The sequence below is a fragment of the Coregonus lavaretus genome (assembly GCF_964263955.1).
Source record: "Coregonus lavaretus genome assembly, contig: HAP1_SCAFFOLD_1272, whole genome shotgun sequence".
NCBI classification, from domain to species: Eukaryota; Metazoa; Chordata; class Actinopteri; order Salmoniformes; family Salmonidae; genus Coregonus; species Coregonus lavaretus.
In genome coordinates, this window is record NW_028156610.1 from 40,284 (window position 1) to 60,387 (window position 20,104).

General features: G+C 46.1%; 1 protein-coding gene across 1 annotated transcript in view; it reads right to left on the bottom strand.

Moving 5' to 3' along the window:
- The window catches only part of slc9a7 (solute carrier family 9 member 7), a gene marked incomplete at both ends in the record, with an annotated part of 42,817 nt that extends 34,439 nt beyond the window's left edge, over positions 1 to 8,378 (bottom strand). Inside the window, 2 exons of the mRNA XM_084200175.1 lie at positions 4,837 to 5,039; positions 8,081 to 8,378. Of these exons, the coding sequence (XP_084056301.1) occupies positions 4,837 to 5,039; positions 8,081 to 8,378 (501 nt within the window). The remainder of the gene's footprint in view (positions 1 to 4,836; positions 5,040 to 8,080) is intronic.
- Positions 8,379 to 20,104: the final 11,726 nt, after the last annotated feature.

Sequence of the window (20,104 nt, forward strand, 5' to 3'; positions counted from 1 at the left end):
CAGTTCAGTTGTGTTTAGTCAGTAGTTGGGGGGGGGGGTTATACAGTTCAGTTGTGTTTAGTCAGTAGTTGGGGGGGGGGGGGGTTATACAGTTCAGTTGTGTTTAGTCAGTAGTTGGGGGGGGGGGGGGTTATACAGTTCAGTTGTGTTTAGTCAGTAGTTGGGGGGGGGGGGGGTTATACAGTTCAGTTGTGTTTAGTCAGTAGTTGGGGGGGGGGGGGGGTTATACAGTTCAGTTGTGTTTAGTCAGTAGTTGGGGGGGGGGGGTTATACAGTTCAGTTGTGTTTAGTCAGTAGTTGGGGGGGGGGGGGTTATACAGTTCAGTTGTGTTTAGTCAGTAGTTGGGGGGGGGGGTTATACAGTTCAGTTGTGTTTAGTCAGTAGTTGGGGGGGGGTTATACAGTTCAGTTGTGTTTAGTCAGTAGTTGGGGGGGGGGTTATACAGTTCAGTTGTGTTTAGTCAGTAGTTGGGGGGGGGGGGGGTTATACAGTTCAGTTGTGTTTAGTCAGTAGTTGGGGGGGGGGGGGTTATACAGTTCAGTTGTGTTTAGTCAGTAGTTGGGGGGGGGGGGGGTTATACAGTTCAGTTGTGTTTAGTCAGTAGTTGGGGGGGGGGGGGTTATACAGTTCAGTTGTGTTTAGTCAGTAGTTGGGGGGGGGGGGGGGTTATACAGTTCAGTTGTGTTTAGTCAGTAGTTGGGGGGGGGGTTATACAGTTCAGTTGTGTTTAGTCAGTAGTTGGGGGGGGGGGGGGGTTATACAGTTCAGTTGTGTTTAGTCAGTAGTTGGGGGGGGGGGGGGGTTATACAGTTCAGTTGTGTTTAGTCAGTAGTTGGGGGGGGGTTATACAGTTCAGTTGTGTTTAGTCAGTAGTTGGGGGGGTTATACAGTTCAGTTGTGTTTAGTCAGTAGTTGGGGGGGGGGGGGTTATACAGTTCAGTTGTGTTTAGTCAGTAGTTGGGGGGGGGTTATACAGTTCAGTTGTGTTTAGTCAGTAGTTGGGGGGGGGGGGGTTATACAGTTCAGTTGTGTTTAGTCAGTAGTTGGGGGGGGGGTTATACAGTTCAGTTGTGTTTAGTCAGTAGTTGGGGGGGGGGGGTTATACAGTTCAGTTGTGTTTAGTCAGTAGTTGGGGGGGGGGTTATACAGTTCAGTTGTGTTTAGTCAGTAGTTGGGGGGGGGGGGGGGTTATACAGTTCAGTTGTGTTTAGTCAGTAGTTGGGGGGGGGGGGGTTATACAGTTCAGTTGTGTTTAGTCAGTAGTTGGGGGGGGGGGGGGGTTATACAGTTCAGTTGTGTTTAGTCAGTAGTTGGGGGGGGGGGGGGTTATACAGTTCAGTTGTGTTTAGTCAGTAGTTGGGGGGGGGGGGGGTTATACAGTTCAGTTGTGTTTAGTCAGTAGTTGGGGGGGGGGGGGGGTTATACAGTTCAGTTGTGTTTAGTCAGTAGTTGGGGGGGGGTTATACAGTTCAGTTGTGTTTAGTCAGTAGTTGGGGGGGGGGGGTTATACAGTTCAGTTGTGTTTAGTCAGTAGTTGGGGGGGGGGGGGGGTTATACAGTTCAGTTGTGTTTAGTCAGTAGTTGGGGGGGGGGGGGGTTATACAGTTCAGTTGTGTTTAGTCAGTAGTTGGGGGGGGGGGGGGGGTTATACAGTTCAGTTGTGTTTAGTCAGTAGTTGGGGGGGGGGGGGGGGTTATACAGTTCAGTTGTGTTTAGTCAGTAGTTGGGGGGGGGGGGGTTATACAGTTCAGTTGTGTTTAGTCAGTAGTTGGGGGGGGGGGGGGTTATACAGTTCAGTTGTGTTTAGTCAGTAGTTGGGGGGGGGGGGGGGTTATACAGTTCAGTTGTGTTTAGTCAGTAGTTGGGGGGGGGGGGGGGGTTATACAGTTCAGTTGTGTTTAGTCAGTAGTTGGGGGGGGGTTATACAGTTCAGTTGTGTTTAGTCAGTAGTTGGGGGGGGGGGGGGGGTTATACAGTTCAGTTGTGTTTAGTCAGTAGTTGGGGGGGGGTTATACAGTTCAGTTGTGTTTAGTCAGTAGTTGGGGGGGGGGGGGGGTTATACAGTTCAGTTGTGTTTAGTCAGTAGTTGGGGGGGGGTTATACAGTTCAGTTGTGTTTAGTCAGTAGTTGGGGGGGGGGGGTTATACAGTTCAGTTGTGTTTAGTCAGTAGTTGGGGGGGGGGTTATACAGTTCAGTTGTGTTTAGTCAGTAGTTGGGGGGGGGGGGGGTTATACAGTTCAGTTGTGTTTAGTCAGTAGTTGGGGGGGGGGGGGGGTTATACAGTTCAGTTGTGTTTAGTCAGTAGTTGGGGGGGGGGGGTTATACAGTTCAGTTGTGTTTAGTCAGTAGTTGGGGGGGGGGGGGGTTATACAGTTCAGTTGTGTTTAGTCAGTAGTTGGGGGGGGGTTATACAGTTCAGTTGTGTTTAGTCAGTAGTTGGGGGGGGGGGGGTTATACAGTTCAGTTGTGTTTAGTCAGTAGTTGGGGGGGGGGGGGGGTTATACAGTTCAGTTGTGTTTAGTCAGTAGTTGGGGGGGGGGGGGGTTATACAGTTCAGTTGTGTTTAGTCAGTAGTTGGGGGGGGGGGGGGTTATACAGTTCAGTTGTGTTTAGTCAGTAGTTGGGGGGGGGTTATACAGTTCAGTTGTGTTTAGTCAGTAGTTGGGGGGGGGGGGTTATACAGTTCAGTTGTGTTTAGTCAGTAGTTGGGGGGGGGGGGGGTTATACAGTTCAGTTGTGTTTAGTCAGTAGTTGGGGGGGGGGGTTATACAGTTCAGTTGTGTTTAGTCAGTAGTTGGGGGGGGGGGGTTATACAGTTCAGTTGTGTTTAGTCAGTAGTTGGGGGGGGGGGGGGTTATACAGTTCAGTTGTGTTTAGTCAGTAGTTGGGGGGGGGGGTTATACAGTTCAGTTGTGTTTAGTCAGTAGTTGGGGGGGGGGGGGTTATACAGTTCAGTTGTGTTTAGTCAGTAGTTGGGGGGGGGGGGGGTTATACAGTTCAGTTGTGTTTAGTCAGTAGTTGGGGGGGGGGGGGGTTATACAGTTCAGTTGTGTTTAGTCAGTAGTTGGGGGGGGGGGTTATACAGTTCAGTTGTGTTTAGTCAGTAGTTGGGGGGGGGGGGGGTTATACAGTTCAGTTGTGTTTAGTCAGTAGTTGGGGGGGGGTTATACAGTTCAGTTGTGTTTAGTCAGTAGTTGGGGGGGGGGGGGGGGTTATACAGTTCAGTTGTGTTTAGTCAGTAGTTGGGGGGGGGGGGGGTTATACAGTTCAGTTGTGTTTAGTCAGTAGTTGGGGGGGGGGGGGGGTTATACAGTTCAGTTGTGTTTAGTCAGTAGTTGGGGGGGGGGGGGGGTTATACAGTTCAGTTGTGTTTAGTCAGTAGTTGGGGGGGGGGGGGTTATACAGTTCAGTTGTGTTTAGTCAGTAGTTGGGGGGGGGGGGGGGTTATACAGTTCAGTTGTGTTTAGTCAGTAGTTGGGGGGGGGTTATACAGTTCAGTTGTGTTTAGTCAGTAGTTGGGGGGGGGGGGGGTTATACAATTCAGTTGTGTTTAGTCAGTAGTTGGGGGGGGGGGGGTTATACAGTTCAGTTGTGTTTAGTCAGTAGTTGGGGGGGGGTTATACAGTTCAGTTGTGTTTAGTCAGTAGTTGGGGGGGGGGGGGGGTTATACAGTTCAGTTGTGTTTAGTCAGTAGTTGGGGGGGGGGGGGGGTTATACAGTTCAGTTGTGTTTAGTCAGTAGTTGGGGGGGGGGGGGTTATACAGTTCAGTTGTGTTTAGTCAGTAGTTGGGGGGGGGGGGGTTATACAGTTCAGTTGTGTTTAGTCAGTAGTTGGGGGGGGGGGGGTTATACAGTTCAGTTGTGTTTAGTCAGTAGTTGGGGGGGGGGGGTTATACAGTTCAGTTGTGTTTAGTCAGTAGTTGGGGGGGGGGGTTATACAGTTCAGTTGTGTTTAGTCAGTAGTTGGGGGGGGGGGGGGGGGTTATACAGTTCAGTTGTGTTTAGTCAGTAGTTGGGGGGGGGGTTATACAGTTCAGTTGTGTTTAGTCAGTAGTTGGGGGGGGGGGGGGTTATACAGTTCAGTTGTGTTTAGTCAGTAGTTGGGGGGGGGGGGGTTATACAGTTCAGTTGTGTTTAGTCAGTAGTTGGGGGGGGGGGGGTTATACAGTTCAGTTGTGTTTAGTCAGTAGTTGGGGGGGGGGGGGGGTTATACAGTTCAGTTGTGTTTAGTCAGTAGTTGGGGGGGGGGGGTTATACAGTTCAGTTGTGTTTAGTCAGTAGTTGGGGGGGGGGGGGGTTATACAGTTCAGTTGTGTTTAGTCAGTAGTTGGGGGGGGGGGGGGTTATACAGTTCAGTTGTGTTTAGTCAGTAGTTGGGGGGGGGGGGGGTTATACAGTTCAGTTGTGTTTAGTCAGTAGTTGGGGGGGGGGGGGTTATACAGTTCAGTTGTGTTTAGTCAGTAGTTGGGGGGGGGGGTTATACAGTTCAGTTGTGTTTAGTCAGTAGTTGGGGGGGGGGGGGGTTATACAGTTCAGTTGTGTTTAGTCAGTAGTTGGGGGGGGGGGGGGTTATACAGTTCAGTTGTGTTTAGTCAGTAGTTGGGGGGGGGGTTATACAGTTCAGTTGTGTTTAGTCAGTAGTTGGGGGGGGGTTATACAGTTCAGTTGTGTTTAGTCAGTAGTTGGGGGGGGGGGGGTTATACAGTTCAGTTGTGTTTAGTCAGTAGTTGGGGGGGGGGGGGGTTATACAGTTCAGTTGTGTTTAGTCAGTAGTTGGGGGGGGGGGGGGACAGCATATCATACTGTTCCAACAGTGTGTGTGTGTGATTGTCACCTTGCGCAGCATATCATTCTGTTCCACGTTGTGTATCTCCCTGGAGTTGATCTCTCCTTTCAGCATGTACTCAAAGAACTTCCCACTGACGTTCAGTAGCAGCGTACTGACCGGCCCCTCCTCCAGAGAACAGCTGGGAGGAGTTCTGTTGTGGTAGCTGGTGGCTGGGATTCCATAACGCAGGATCACACCTACCAACAGTCCTGGGAAGGACAGACAGACAGAGAGCGAGAGGGAGGGACGAGAGGAGGGGGCGAGAGAGAGAGAGGGGGAGAGAGAGAGGGGGAGAGAGAGAGGGGGAGAGAGAGAGACGGAGAGGGAGCGTGAGGGGGGGTGGGGGGGGGAGAGACGGCGAGGGAGCGTGAGAGAGAGAGGGGGAGAGAGAGAGAGGGGGGAGAGAGAGAGAGAGACGGCGAGGGAGCGTGAGGGGGGGGGGAGAGAGAGAGAGGGGGGGGGCGAGAGCGAGAGGAGGGGGCGAGAGAGAGAGAGAGAGACGGCGAGGGAGCGTGAGGGGGGGGGGGGGGGGAGAGAGAGAAAGAGACGGCGAGAGAGAGAGAGATACTGAGGATAGAATATCTTTACACTCCACCCACCCCACTACACACCCCACTCCACCCACCCCACTACACCCACCCCACTCCACCCACCCCACTCCACCCACCCCACTACACCCACCCCACTACACCCACCCCACTACACCCACCCCACTACACCCACCCCACTCCACCCACCCCACTACACCCACCCCACTACACACCCCACATAAACTATAGAGAAATGGATCAACCAAAGCTGTAGTAGTAGATTAGGGACTGCCATCCTAACTGCGTTGTAAAATAATAACAACATTTCATACTTTTTAACTGCATTGTTGGTTAAGGGCTTGTCAGTAAGCGTTTCCCTGTAAAGTCTACACCTGTTGTATTCGGCGCAGGTGACAAATAACATTTTATTTGAAAAGGTCACATGTCCAGACAGAGTTACCTTGAACATTCCTGTGGCTCTTAGTGCTGTAGGGTTTAGTCATGCAGAAACGTTCAGACCTCAACCATATCAGAGCAAACCGTTACCGGAAAACACTCAATTAATATATACTGAACAAAAATATAAAAATGTAAGGCGGAAATCTACATTTTGCCCTAACGCGTTAGCTAGCTAGCGTCGTTAATTAGCATTTTGCTAGCAACCTGAGCTAATTTACAAGAAAACGGCTGAGATCACTCAAACACAGTAGCTAGTTATCAAGTCCTCCACGGCAACATTATTGGGGAATGTTAGACTCATTTTTTTAAATGTGTATTACCTGGCATTGAAGTTGTTGGTTACTACTGGTTTCGGATCAGAGGCGAGAGAAACTGACTAGGTATCCCCTTTCCCTTGGTCAGTCACTCTCACTCAGATATCAGTTGATGTTGAGATGTGTCTGTTACTTGAACTCTGTCAAGCATTTATTTGGGCTGCAATTTCTGAGGCTGGTAACTCTAATGAACTTATCCTCTGCAGCAGAGGTAACTCTGGGTCTTCCATTCCTGTGGCGGTCCTCATGAGAGCCAGTTTCATCATAGCGCTTGATGGTTTTTGCGAATGCACTTGAAGAAACTTTCAACGTTTTTGAAATGTTCCGTATTGACTGACCTTCATGTCTTAAAGTAATGATGGACTGTCGTTTCTCTTTGCTTATTTGAGCTGTTCTTGCCATAATATGGACTTGGTCTTTTACCAAATAGGGCCATCTTCTGTATACCCCCCTACCTTGTCACAGCACAACTGATTGGCTCAAATGCATTAAGGAAAGAATTTCCACAAATTAACGTTTAAGAAGGTACACCTGTTAATTGGAATTCATTCCAGGTGACTACCTCATGAAGCTGGTTGAGAGAATGCCAAGCGTGTGCAAAGCTGTCATCAAGGCAAAAGGTGGCTATTTGAAGAATCTCAATTTGTTTAACACTTTTTTGGTTACTACATGATTCCATATGTGTTATTTCATAGTTTACATTATGTAAAAGAAAAGTTACGATCAGCGCAAAAAAATAAAAAAATAGCACGATTGGTCAGAAGCCAGTAAAATGGCTCCTATACCCTCCAGTAACAGGGTTTGGGAAATTGAAATCCTCTCAACGGGATTGGCTCTTGATTCACATCACATTTTCAGGTGCATCTGTTTGTATCGTAGTTGCGCCACACTGACTGCATCCCATGGCAGGTAGGATAAATACATCCATCCATGATATGGAGCGGTAGGATAAATACATCCATCCATGATATGGAGCGGTTCCCACTGACTGCATCCCATGGCAGGTAGGATAAATACATCCATCCATGATATGGAGCGGTAGGATAAATACATATTCCATCCATGATATGGAGCGGTAGGATAAATACATATCCATCCATGATATGGAGCGGTAGGATAAATACATCCATCCATGATATGGAGCGGTAGGATAAATACATCCATCCATGATATGGAGCGGTTCCCACTGACTGCATCCCATGGCAGGTAGGATAAATACATCCATCCATGATATGGAGCGGTTCCCACAAGCTGCTGCGGGTAATGAATGACTCAACACAGTAGTTGTAAACCCAGGCCACGACACTATATAATGAATCTGCCAATATGTAATAAACCCAGGCCACGACACTATATAATGAATCTGCCAATATGTAATAAACCCAGGCCACGACACTATATAATGAATCTGCTAATATGTAATAAACCCAGGCCACGACACTATATAATGAATCTGCTAATATGTAATAAACCCAGGCCACGACACTATATAATGAATCTGCTAATATGTAAAGAGAATGTCATGATTAGGCCTAGTAGCCTGTAGCTCGATGTGACTCAGCCTATACCAATAAGTCAAAGCCTATAATATATTCTTATTTATTGGTGGCATATGAACATGGTTCTGTGGGTATCTATGCAGGAATGTGATGCCCAATCTAAATACTGTGTAGCACATTGCAGAGAGATTGTCTCCCCCCCCCTGAACCAATTAGGACCGGGAATGAGCGCTGAATGGCGCATCATGTAATAGCGTAACATTGTAACTGTCTGCAATGTATCTACAATATTGATCAATTGTAACTAACTCGTCATGCATGGTTGAATGTAGCAGTGCCATAGAGCCGCACGACGTGCGCTAGCGTCATTCATACGGGGATTAGGGGGTTGGGTTGGCGAAGTTACATGCGTTGCAAACGTCTGACTAATTCATGTGTCGACTCTTACCGTATATCATTGCCAACCCGGTCTCGTGGAGAAAACGAACTCTTCTGTGTTTGAACAGCCAAATGGTCAGAATTGTTAATGTCAGCAGTAAAATGAATGTCAATAAATTCACGCTGTCCTGTCGATGACTTTCTTCTGCCTCTTTCTCAGTTTCCAGTTCCTCCATAACGCCGTCCTCGGCGTTCATTTTAGAGGCCTGGTTTATCAGTAGAATTAAAATGGGGAATAACATAATTTGCTTTTCCAACGGAAAGAATAATCTGCATAGTTTTGGTTTTCTGGCAAAAGCAGCATCCATGATGCAGTCAGATCCGCCTAGCGCACCGCCTTTGCTTCTTCTTCTATGATATCATTGCGGTCCGCAAACAAACGTTTAAGGGCATGCCGTCACCTACTGGACAGCCTCTGGTATTCGTTTTCTTCTTCTTCTTTGGGATTGTGTTGGCGGATCGCATCCAATTTAATGTGCATACACCGTCACCTACTGTACTGGAGTGTGAGGCCATTCACGGCATACCACAGAAATGTATTTGTGATACGGTACTATACAACTACCGTTACTAACTTTATTTAAAAATAAAAATGACCCTGCCAAGTATTAGCCCTCAGTAAAAAAACACAAAAACCACCACCCCATCCTATCTATTTCCTACAAGGACAGAACACTCAACACCCCCTTCAAAAGTTCTGCAGTAAAACCTCACAATACCAAGTACTTCTCTGCCGCTGCCACCACAACCTCTATGTTCTGTGACTTTCCATCCATTTCTGCAGTGCAATTGACAACCATGGCTATGAATGCTAAAAAACCCAGCTTACTGAAGCACATATTCTAACCATCACTCTCTCTTAGTCTCTAGCTACTCACAGGAATCCTCTCAGGATCCCTCACCCTGTAACCCATCTTCCTCTAACACTCTCTACACTGCTTCAGCATACCACACTTTCTGTGTTGGGCCAGAATCATCCTTTACATCCTCGGACGAGGCCTGAACTCGGCAGTCCTCACTGCAGGAATTTAATCCACACTCTCGTAAAGTTCCATCTCTGAGCTACTTGAACACGTATCTCGCTTTTTGCACTTGACGCCAACCTTCCTCGCCACACTGCTTCCCTCTACACTCAACTTCTTCTCAACAGTCATTACTGCACCTGCCACCACATCTAATTCATCTTCACTCTATTCACTCTCAATTTCCTCAAGTTCTTCCAAAAGTTCTGTGAAATCCCTCATTACATATTCCCTCATTACATATTCCCTCATTCCATATTCCCTCATTCCATATTCCCTCATTCCATAATCCCTCATTACATAATCCCTCATTCCATATTCCCTCATTCCATATTCCCTCATTCCATATTCCCTCATTACATATTCCCTCATTCCATATTCCCTCATTCCATAATCCCTCATTACATAATCCCTCATTACATATTCCCTCATTCCATATTCCCTCATTCCATATTCCCTCATTACATATTCCCTCATTCCATATTCCCTCATTCCATAATCCCTCATTACATAATCCCTCATTCCATATTCCCTCATTCCATATTCCCTCATTACATATTCCCTCATTCCATATTCCCTCATTCCATATTCCCTCATTCCATAATCCCTCATTCCATATTCCCTCATTCCATATTCCCTCATTCCATATTCCCTCATTACATATTCCCTCATTACATATTCCCTCATTCCATATTCCCTCATTCCATATTCCCTCATTCCATATTCCCTCATTCCATATTCCCTCATTCCATATTCCCTCATTCCATAATCCCTCATTCCATAATCCCTCATTCCATATTCCCTCATTCCATATTCCCTCATTCCATATTCCCTCATTCCATATTCCCTCATTCCATAATCCCTCATTCCATTTCCACTGTTCTCCTTTTTTTCTTGTCTCTTGTCCTTCAGCAGATCTTCCAGAAGGTAATGTAACTGTGTAATCCCCCACCATGTTTATTCACAATATGCTCCACTTTCTTCCTTATTTCCTTTTCTGCCATCTTCCCTTCTTCTTCTTCTTCTTCTTCTTCTTCTTCTGAGTTTAACGGCGGTTGGCATCCAATGTCTTGCATTAGCGCCCCCAATTGGACTATAATATATATCCATTATACTTTGTCATACAAAAATGGGAAAAGGAAAAATAAATAAAATAAAATAATAATAATAATTAAATAAAAAACACCCTTCCAACGAACCACATCCCATTCCACTACTCTGACTATCTGCTCCTGCACCATGCCAACGGCCTGGGAGGACGGCCCCCCACCACCCAACACACCCTGTAACTCTTCTGACTATCTGCTCCTGCACCATGCCAACGGCCTGGGAGGACGGCCCCCCACCACCCAACACACCCTGTAACTCTTCTGACTATCTGCTCCTGCACCATGCCAACGGCCTGGGAGGACGGCCCCCCACCACCCAACACACCCTGGAACTCTTCTGAAGTCAAATCTCATACACCCAAATACTTCTCTGCAGCTGCCACCACAACATCTATTTTCTGTGATTTACGTACAGATAACCATTGCTAAGAAGCCAACCTTAATGAAGCAAATATCACTCATTGGCCTATCAGGGTCCATCAGCCTTGACCCATCCTCCTCTACTCTCTTCACTCAGCATACGACATCTTCTGCACTACTCAGACTCTGGCCACCTCAACCTGCCTCTCTCGCACCAGACACCTCCGATCCCCAGCAACATAGTTAAGTTATAGTCCCTTTAAGAGTGTGCTCCTAATCTCAGCTCGTTACCTGTATAAAAGACACCTGGGAGCTAGAAATCTTTCTGATTGAGAGGGGGTCAAATACTTATTTCCCTCGTTAAAATGCAAATCAATTTATAACATTTTTGACATGCGTTTTTTTCTGGATTTTTTTGTTGTTAGTCTGTTCAAATAAACCTACCATTAAAATTATAGACTGATCATTTCTTTGTCAGTGGGCAAACGTACAAAATCAGCAGGGGATCAAATACTTTTTTCCCTCACTGTATCCCAACATGACCTTGTCGGATAAAGACTCTGAACTCAAAAGGACTGACAGTGACTCCTCTGTTTCACCACGCTCACCACTGGATCTGTGTCGCACCAAACGGCGGGCGTCACAAACACCAGGAATCTTTAACTTCAATTGCTCCACCTCCACACTTAACGCTACCGCAGAATTCACTCATTTCAATTTTCCTAAGAGCAAAGCAAGAAACAGACCTTGACCCAAGGAGCGCCCGCTCCCTCTGGTCAGAAGAAACAAACAAATATCACAAGTCCACTACAGGTTACCTTCACTGATTCAACTGCACCCAACACCTTTTCCACCCACCCTGAAACCACAAATGGATACGCTAAAAGGCAAGGATCCGCTTTCTCCAAAAATGTCACTCCTACTGGACCAGATTCTTCTTTATCATGTCCGTTGAGGCCAGGCTCGGGTTCCAAGCTCTTCACCACACCTTCATCCTCATTCACTTCCGTTTCACATCCAGAACTCAGTCTGCGCACTTGACACCAATCTTCTTCACCACCCCATCTCGATTTTTAGCACCATCTTCCTCAGATTCTAATCCAACCTCTGCTTTCCTCTTTTCTCTTCCACCTCTTCTTTCTCTTCTTTTCCCTCCATTCCTTCTCAGAAACCTTTCTGTGTCCCAATGTTCCTCTTCTCCCGACTTTGCTTGCGGCCTGGTGGCATCCTGACAGAACTCCATCTCATAATCGTCCTGCTCACTTCGGAAACGTGTCTTCTCCGGGCACTAACATTTACATACACTTAGGTTGGAGTCATTAAAACTCGTTTTTCAACCACTCCACACATGTCTTGTTAACAAACTATAGTTTTGGCAAGTCAGTTAGGACATCTACTTTATGCATGACACAAGTAATTTTTCCAACAATTGTTTACAGACAGATTATTTCACTTATAATTCACTGTATCACAATTCCAGTGGGTCAGAAGTTTACATACACTAAGTTGACTGTGCCTTTAAACAACTTGGAAAATTCCAGAAAATGATGTCATGGCTTTAGAAGCTTCTGATAGGCTAATTGACATCATTTGAGTAAATTGGAGGTGTACCTGTGGATGTATTTCAAGGCCTACCTTCAAACTCTGTGCCTCTTTGCTTGACATCATGGGAAAATCAAAAGAAATCAGCCAAGACCTCCGAATAAAAATTGTAGACCTCCACAAGTCTAGTTCATCCTTGGGAGCAATTTCCAAATGCCTGAAGGTACCACGTTCATCTGTACAAACAATAGTACGCAAGTATAAACACCATGGGACCACGCAGCCATCATACCGCTCAGGAAGGAGACGCGTTCTGTCTCCTAGAGATGAACGTACTTTGGGGCGAAAAGTGCAAATCAATCCCAGAACAACAGCAAAATACCTTGCAAAACATGGTTGATGACTAGATGCCGTGTAGCTCAGTTGGTAGAGCATGGCGTTTGCAACGCCATGGTTGTGGGTTCAATTCCCACGGGGGGCCAGTATGAAAATAAATAAAAAATGTATGCACTCACTAACTGTAAGTCGCTCTGGATAAGAGTGTCTGCTAAATGACTAAAATGTAAAATGTAGATGACTAGCAAAACATGGTTGATGACTAGCAAAACAAATTGTGCTGCATTCACAACATCTCGTAATTTCATAAATACCAGCATATGACTGGAAAAAAACACTTGAATGCCCTAGTACTAGTGGGAAACTCTTGCCTGGCAACCCATCCACATTTTTGCTTCCTCCATGACAACTTCTCAAATGCAAACACATTCAAACCGTTCTGATTGGTTCCAGAAACCGATGGGTTGGACCAGAGCTGGTCTACACCAATCATGAATCACATAATTTTGACGTCAGCAAAAACTACTTCTAGGATGGTAGGTCCAGACTGATGTGTGGCGCAATCGATAGAGCAGCAGAATTACATTCAGGATGAGTTGTCAGGAAACCTGTCAGGCAAGGGAAACTCTATTGGCTCATACTACACTGGCTCTGACGCTCGTCGGATGTGGCAGGGCTTGAAAACTATTACAGACTACAAAGGGAAGCACAGCCGCGAGCTGCCCAGTGACACAAGCCTACCAGACGAGCTAAACCACTTCTATGCTCGCTTCGAGGCAAGCAACACTGAAGCATGCATGAGAGCACCAGCTGTTCCGGATGACTATGTGATCACGCTCTCCGTAGCCGATGTGAGTAAGACTTTTAAGCAGGTCAACATTCACAAGGCCGCAGGGCCAGACGGATTACCAGGACGTGTACTCCGAGCATGTGCTGACCAACTGGCAAGTGTCTTCACTGACATTTTCAACATGTCCCTGACTGAGTCTGTAATACCAACATGTTTCAAGCAGACCACCATAGTCCCCGTGCCCAAGAACTCTAAGATAACCTGCCTAAATGACTACCGACCCGTAGCACTGACGTCTGTAGCCATGAAGTGCTTTGAAAGACTGGTCATGGCTCACATCAACAGCATAATCCCAGAAACCCTAGACCCACTCCAATTTGCATACCGCCCCAACAGATCCACAGATGATGCAATCTCTATCGCACTCCACACTGCCCTTTCCCACCTGGACAAGAGGAACACCTACGTGAGAATGCTATTCATTGACTACAGCTCAGCATTCAACACCATAGTGCCCTCTAAGCTCATCACTAAGCTAAGGATCCTGGGACTAAACACCTCCCTCTGCAACTGGATCCTGGACTTCCTGACGGGCCGCCCCCAGGTGGTAAGGGTAGGTAACAACACATCTGCCACACTGATCCTCAACACGGGGGCCCCTCAGGGGTGCGTGCTCAGTCCCCTCCTGTACTCTCTGTTCACCCATGACTGCATGGCCAGGCACGACTCCAACACCATCATTAAGTTTGCCGACGACACAACAGTGGTAGGCCTGATCACCGACAACGATGAGACAGCCTATAGGGAGGAGGTCAGAGATCTGGCCGTGTGGTGCCAGGACAACAACCTCTCCCTCAACGTGACCAAGACAAAGGAGATGATTGTGGACTACAGGAAAAAAAAGAGGACTGAGCACGCCCCCATTCTCATCGACGGGGCTGTAGTGGAACAGGTTGAGAGCTTCAAGTTCCTTGGTGTCCACATCACCAACGAACTATCATGGTCCAAACACACCAAGACAGTCGTGAAGAGGGCACGATTCCCCCTCAGGAGACTAAAAAGATTTGGCATGGGTCCTCAGATCCTCAAAGAATTCTACAGCTGCACCATCGAGAGCATCCTGACTGGTTGCATCACCGCCTGGTATGGCAACTGCTTGGCCTCTGACCGCAAGGCACTACAGAGGGTAGTGCGTACGGCCCAGTACATCACTGGGGCAAAGCTCCCTGCCATCCAGTACGTATATACTAGGAGGTGTCAGAGGAAGGTCCTAGAAATTGTCAATGACTCCAGCCACCCAAGTCATAGACTGTTTTCTCTGCTACCGCATGGCAAGCGGTACCGGAGTGCCAAGTCTAGATCCAAAAGGCTCCTTAACAGCTTCTACCCCCAAGCCATAAGACTGCTGAACAGCTAATCAAATGGCTACCCAGACTATTTGCATTGTCCACCCCCCCCCCACCCCCTCTTTTACGCTGCTGCTACTCTCTGTTTATTATCTATGCATAGTCACTTTACCCCTACCTACATGTACATATTACCTCAATTACCTGGACTAACCTGTACCCCCGCACATTGCCTCAGTACCGGTACCCCCTGTATATAGCCTCGTTATTGTATTTTGTAAAAAACTTTAGTTTATTTAGTAAATATTTTCTTAACTCTTATTTTTCTTAAAACTGCATTGTTGGTTAAGGGCTTGTAAGTAAGCATTTCACGGTAAGATCTACCTACACCTGCTGTATTCGGCGCATGTGATTTGGGGAATTTTTGGTTAACTACTCAACATAACAAACCGACTATATGATTTATGCATGTTGTAGAATGAAACTCCTATATGCTTTTTATGCCTTGGATTAAGAACCAATTAAAGGGTTAAAACAGAGCCATGATGAAATGGCTCTATAGGTATTTTTCCATTACATATATTATAATATGATTAGCAATAGTAGAGACATTTATTTAGAGAAAATGCTGTGCTTCTGAGAAAGGATGGTTCCCTTTAGCTCCCTGCAGCTGGTCTGGGTGTGTAGTCAAGGACATGGGATGGAGATAAACTTCAGGAACAGATAGACCTGTATAGGTCTGTATTATTTCTAGTTTGCTTCTGAGTAACCTGGTCACACGGTCAGGACAAAGAGCCTCAGAATGACCACAGGTTTTCAGTTCATCCTGTCTTTTGCTATCATCCAAGGGCTCCGCTGTGTGGAGATGGGAGTAGCAACGGAACTAACGATATCACTTGTTTGTGCGCTATGACCTGAGACACATAGTCTGACCTGAGACACATAGTCTGACCTGAGACACATAGTCTGACCTGAGACACATAGTCTGACCTGAGACACATAGTCTGACCTGAGACACATAGTCTGACCTGAGACACATAGTCTGACCTGAGACACATAGCCTGACCTGAGACACATAGTCTGACCTGAGACACATAGCCACATACACACAGTCACAAGAAGAAACCATAGTGGCTCAAGGTCCAGGGAGGATGGCTGTTAGGAATGTCTTTAATGTATATGGTTGAGAATGGGTTATGGACATGGCATGTTTAAACCATATTTAAGTATTGATTGATATGTTTTATAATGTGTTATGGGTTAGATGGGATGTTTTATGTGCAAATGTATTCGTGTCTGGAGACTGTGTGTGCAGAGAGGGGGCCTATCTCTGAAACTGGTGAACTGGGACAGACTGCAGGAGTGTGCCTCCCTAACCTCAAGGCTTCTCCTGACTGTTATTTATTGCATGAGAAAGCTTGGTCCTGCCACTATTCTTTTCAAATCTGCATACATAGGAGGAGTCAGAATTCACCACTATCATAAATTAAGAGAGTGGGCGGAGCCTGGTCAAAAGATGGAGATTTGGAGACAGTGGCGGGGGAACCAACGAGGGAGGGATTAAGCTAAAATGTATGTAAAATGACTCTATAAACTGAGAGCTGGAAAATCAGATGCTCTGCAGACCACCTCGGCTTTATCTAAATTGCAATAAAGTCTATCTTAATTCTACAAAAACTCTGGAAACACTTAGGTTTTTTATTAAGAATAAGTACAATTTTCTACGACAGTGACAAATAAAATTTGATTAGCATTAAAATATAATATAACATATAATATGCCATTCAGCAGATGCATTTAGCGCCATGCTCTACCAGCTGAGCTACAGAGGACCACCATTGTGGTGTGTGAGAAGTTGGTTGAACTAACCAAAGTATGTTTGTACACAGCCACCACCATGGGGTCTTCTGTCAATTCTGAGGGTAGAACAGAGTATACTGTCAATAGATCATACTGTAAGAATACTTTAACATATTTTGTGAATATACATCCTTTACAATATGTCATTTACTGTAAATGTAATGGTAAAGCATAGTGCATGTCCTGCAGCCTTACCGGTTTTCTTGGCGAAATGTTGTCATGATCGAATTGACAGTTGATCTTTTCAGATTGGGGTGAACTAATCTGTCAGCTTCTGCCATGGTAAGGCCTCTGTTTACCACATGGTCAACGACGATGGCCCGGACTTCATTAGACACAACAGTTCCCTGACATCTGTCTCCCTCTCTCTGATGTTGTCACACCCTGGCTCTATATGTTGAGCCAGGGTGTGTAGTTTCTATGTGTTTTGGTCTATGTTCACAGTCTAGTTCTTGTATTTCTATGTTGGCCTGAGTGGTTCCCAATCAGAGGCAACGAGTGTCAGCTGTTGCTGGTTGTCTCTGATTGGGAGCCATATTTAAACAGTCTGTTTTCCCTTAGTGTTTGTGGGATCTTGTTCCTTTTGGGTTATTCCGTGTTGTTGTGTTTAACATAGGACGTCACGGTATCGTTTATTGTTTTGTTGTTCGTGCATTCATTAAATAAAGAAGTATGTTCGTTCATCACGCTGCGCCTTGGTAAACTCTCTCTGACGATCGTGACAGATGTCCACCTCCTTGACGGGGCCCATGTCCACCTCCTTGACGGGGCCCATGACCACCTCCTTGACGGGGCCCTTGTCCACCTCCTTGACGGGGCCCATGTCCACCTCCTTGACGGGGCCCATGACCACCTCCTTGACGGGGCCCATGTCCACCTCCTTGACGGGGCCCATGACCACCTCCTTGACGGGGCCCATGTCCACCTCCTTGACGGGGCCCATGACCACCTCCTTGACGGGGCCCTTGTCCACCTCCTTGACGGGGCCCTTGTCCACCTCCTTGACGGGGCCCATGACCACAAGCTCTTTGATTTCTTCCTTTCCCCTGCTCCATGTTGAAAGAAATTGCAAATGTTCACACACACCCTTTTATCAAATCAAATCAAATTGTATTGGTCACATTCACATATTTAGCAGATGTTATTGCGGGTATAGCGAAATGCTGGTGTTCCTAGCTCCAACAGTGCAGTAGTCTCTAACAATTCACTACAATACACAAATCTAAAAGTAAAATAATGGAATTAAGAAATATATCAATATTAAGACGAGCAATGTCGGAGTGGCTGACTAAAATACAGTAGAATAGAATACAGTATATACATATGAGATGAGTAAAGCAGTATGTAAACATTATTAAAGTGACTAGTGTTCCATTATTAAAGTGACCAGTGATTCCATGTCTATGTACATAGGGCAGCAGCCTCTAAGGTGCAGGGTTGAGTAACCGGGTGGTAGCCGGCTAGTGATGGCTATTTAACAGTCTGATGGCCTTGAGATAGAAGCTGTTTTTCAGTCTCTCGGTCACAGCTTTGATGCACCTGTACTGACCTCGCCTTCTGGATGGTAGCGGGGTGAACAGACAGTGGCTCGGGTGGTTGATGTCCTTCATGATCTTTTTGGCCTTCCTGTGACATCGGGTGCTGTAGGTGTCTTGGAGGACGGGTAGTTAGTTTCCCCCGGTGATGCGTTGGGCAGACTGCACCACCCTCTGGAGAGCCCTGCGGTTGCGGGCGGTGCAGTTGCCGTACCAGGCGGTGATACAGCCTGACAGGATGAGTTGGAGGCGTGCTTGGTCACGCAGTCATGGTGATGCTGAGCTATAGTCAATGAACAGCATTCTTACATAGGTATTCCTCTTGTCCAGATGGGATAGGGCAGTGTGCAGTGTGATGGCGATTGCGTCGTCTGTGGATCTATTGGGGTGGTAAGCAAATTGAAGTGGGTCTAGGGTGACAGGTAAGGTAGAGGTGATATGATCCTTGACTAGCCTCTCAAAGCACTTCATGATGACAGAGGTGAGTGCTACGGGGCGATAGTCATTTAGTTCAGTTACCTTTTCTTTCTTGGGTACAGGAACAATGGTGAACATCTTGAAGCAAGTGGGGACAGCAGACTGGGATAGGGAGAGATTGAATTAATGGTGACCAATTGTGGTTATCACAATGTGAAATCAATTAGCAATAACAAGTAGACATTATTACATTTACGTCATTTAGCAGACGCTCTTATCCAGAGCGACTTACAGTTAGTGCATACATTATTATTTTCATACTGGCCCCCCGTGGGAATTGAACCCACAACCCTGGCGTTGCAAACGCCATGCTCTATCAACTGAGCTACCTCCCTGCCTGCCATTCCCTCCCCTACCCTACCCTGGACGACGCTGGGCCAATTGTGCGCCGCCCCATTGGTCTCCCGGTTGCAGCCGGCTAAAGCAGAGCCTGGATTCGTACCAGAATCTCTAGTGGCACAGCTAGCACTGCGATGCAGTGCCTTAGACCACTGCGCCACTCGGGAGGCGTATGGTTATCATGTATCATACATGCAATTTAGATGTTTATACTTTACAAACACACATTTTATTTCTGTAGTTCTCAAAATCCTTATATAGTAGACAAACCAGTTAAAAATCTATAGGTTTACCAAACGGTTAAGTGATTTACCATTAAGCGCAGTTGGATTAAGTGATGGTCAAATGTATTTAAACAAATGAGAACAGAATCATATGAAAAGTATTGTGAACATTGCATTATGAAAGGCAATTACTTTATATGAAAGGTATTTCTAGATGAAACACTGATTAGATTTGGTGAAAAAGTTGTGTGATTTTTGTTGTTGTACTTAGTCAATTGAAAATGTGCTTAAAGTTTTGAAAAAACAGCCATTTAGATGATCTGTTTTGAGTTTTGAGTTGTGAAATTTTACCACATACTTGTGAAAGTAGTACCAAAGTGATAAAAATAACTGTAAGTGTGGTCGTATCCAGAACACGTGGTAGCAGACACAATGCAGCAGGTGTCAGAGACATGCTGCAAGCCTGTTTGTTCTCTTGTGAATCTCAAATAGGCCTCCATACCAAATGATAATGTGAAATGTTCAGATAGACAGAATGGGCTAGTTGCCTGTGACAGGAGCATGAATAAACGTTTGTTTTATCGTGATGATAAGAGGTCCAAAAGCTATGTGGTTATACACCTTTGTTCAGAAGCAGCCGCATGGCCAATCATGTCATGTTACAGTGGGTCTGTAGAAATAGATAACGGCAGCAGACTATAATTAGATTGGACTAGTAGCTTAAATTGTTAGCTAACAAGCATGTTGTTTTGTTTGACACACAAATAAAGTTATTCTATAAATGATCCACCAGATAATTTTCAGTCTCACCCAGGTACAGTACGTCAAGAAAGAACATCCCTTGTGTGATAGCAGGCTACAGTAATCACAAAACAAGATAACACTGTTGAAGGTAAATATATAATACGGGGTTCCACGTTAGGCTGCGGTAATCACAACACTGTTGAAGATAATATATAATACGGGTTCCACGTTAGGCTGCGGTAATCACAACACTGTTGAAGATAATATATAATACGGGTTCCACGTTAGGCTGCGGTAATCACAACACTGTTGAAGATAATACGGGGTTCCACGTTAGGCTGCGGTAATCA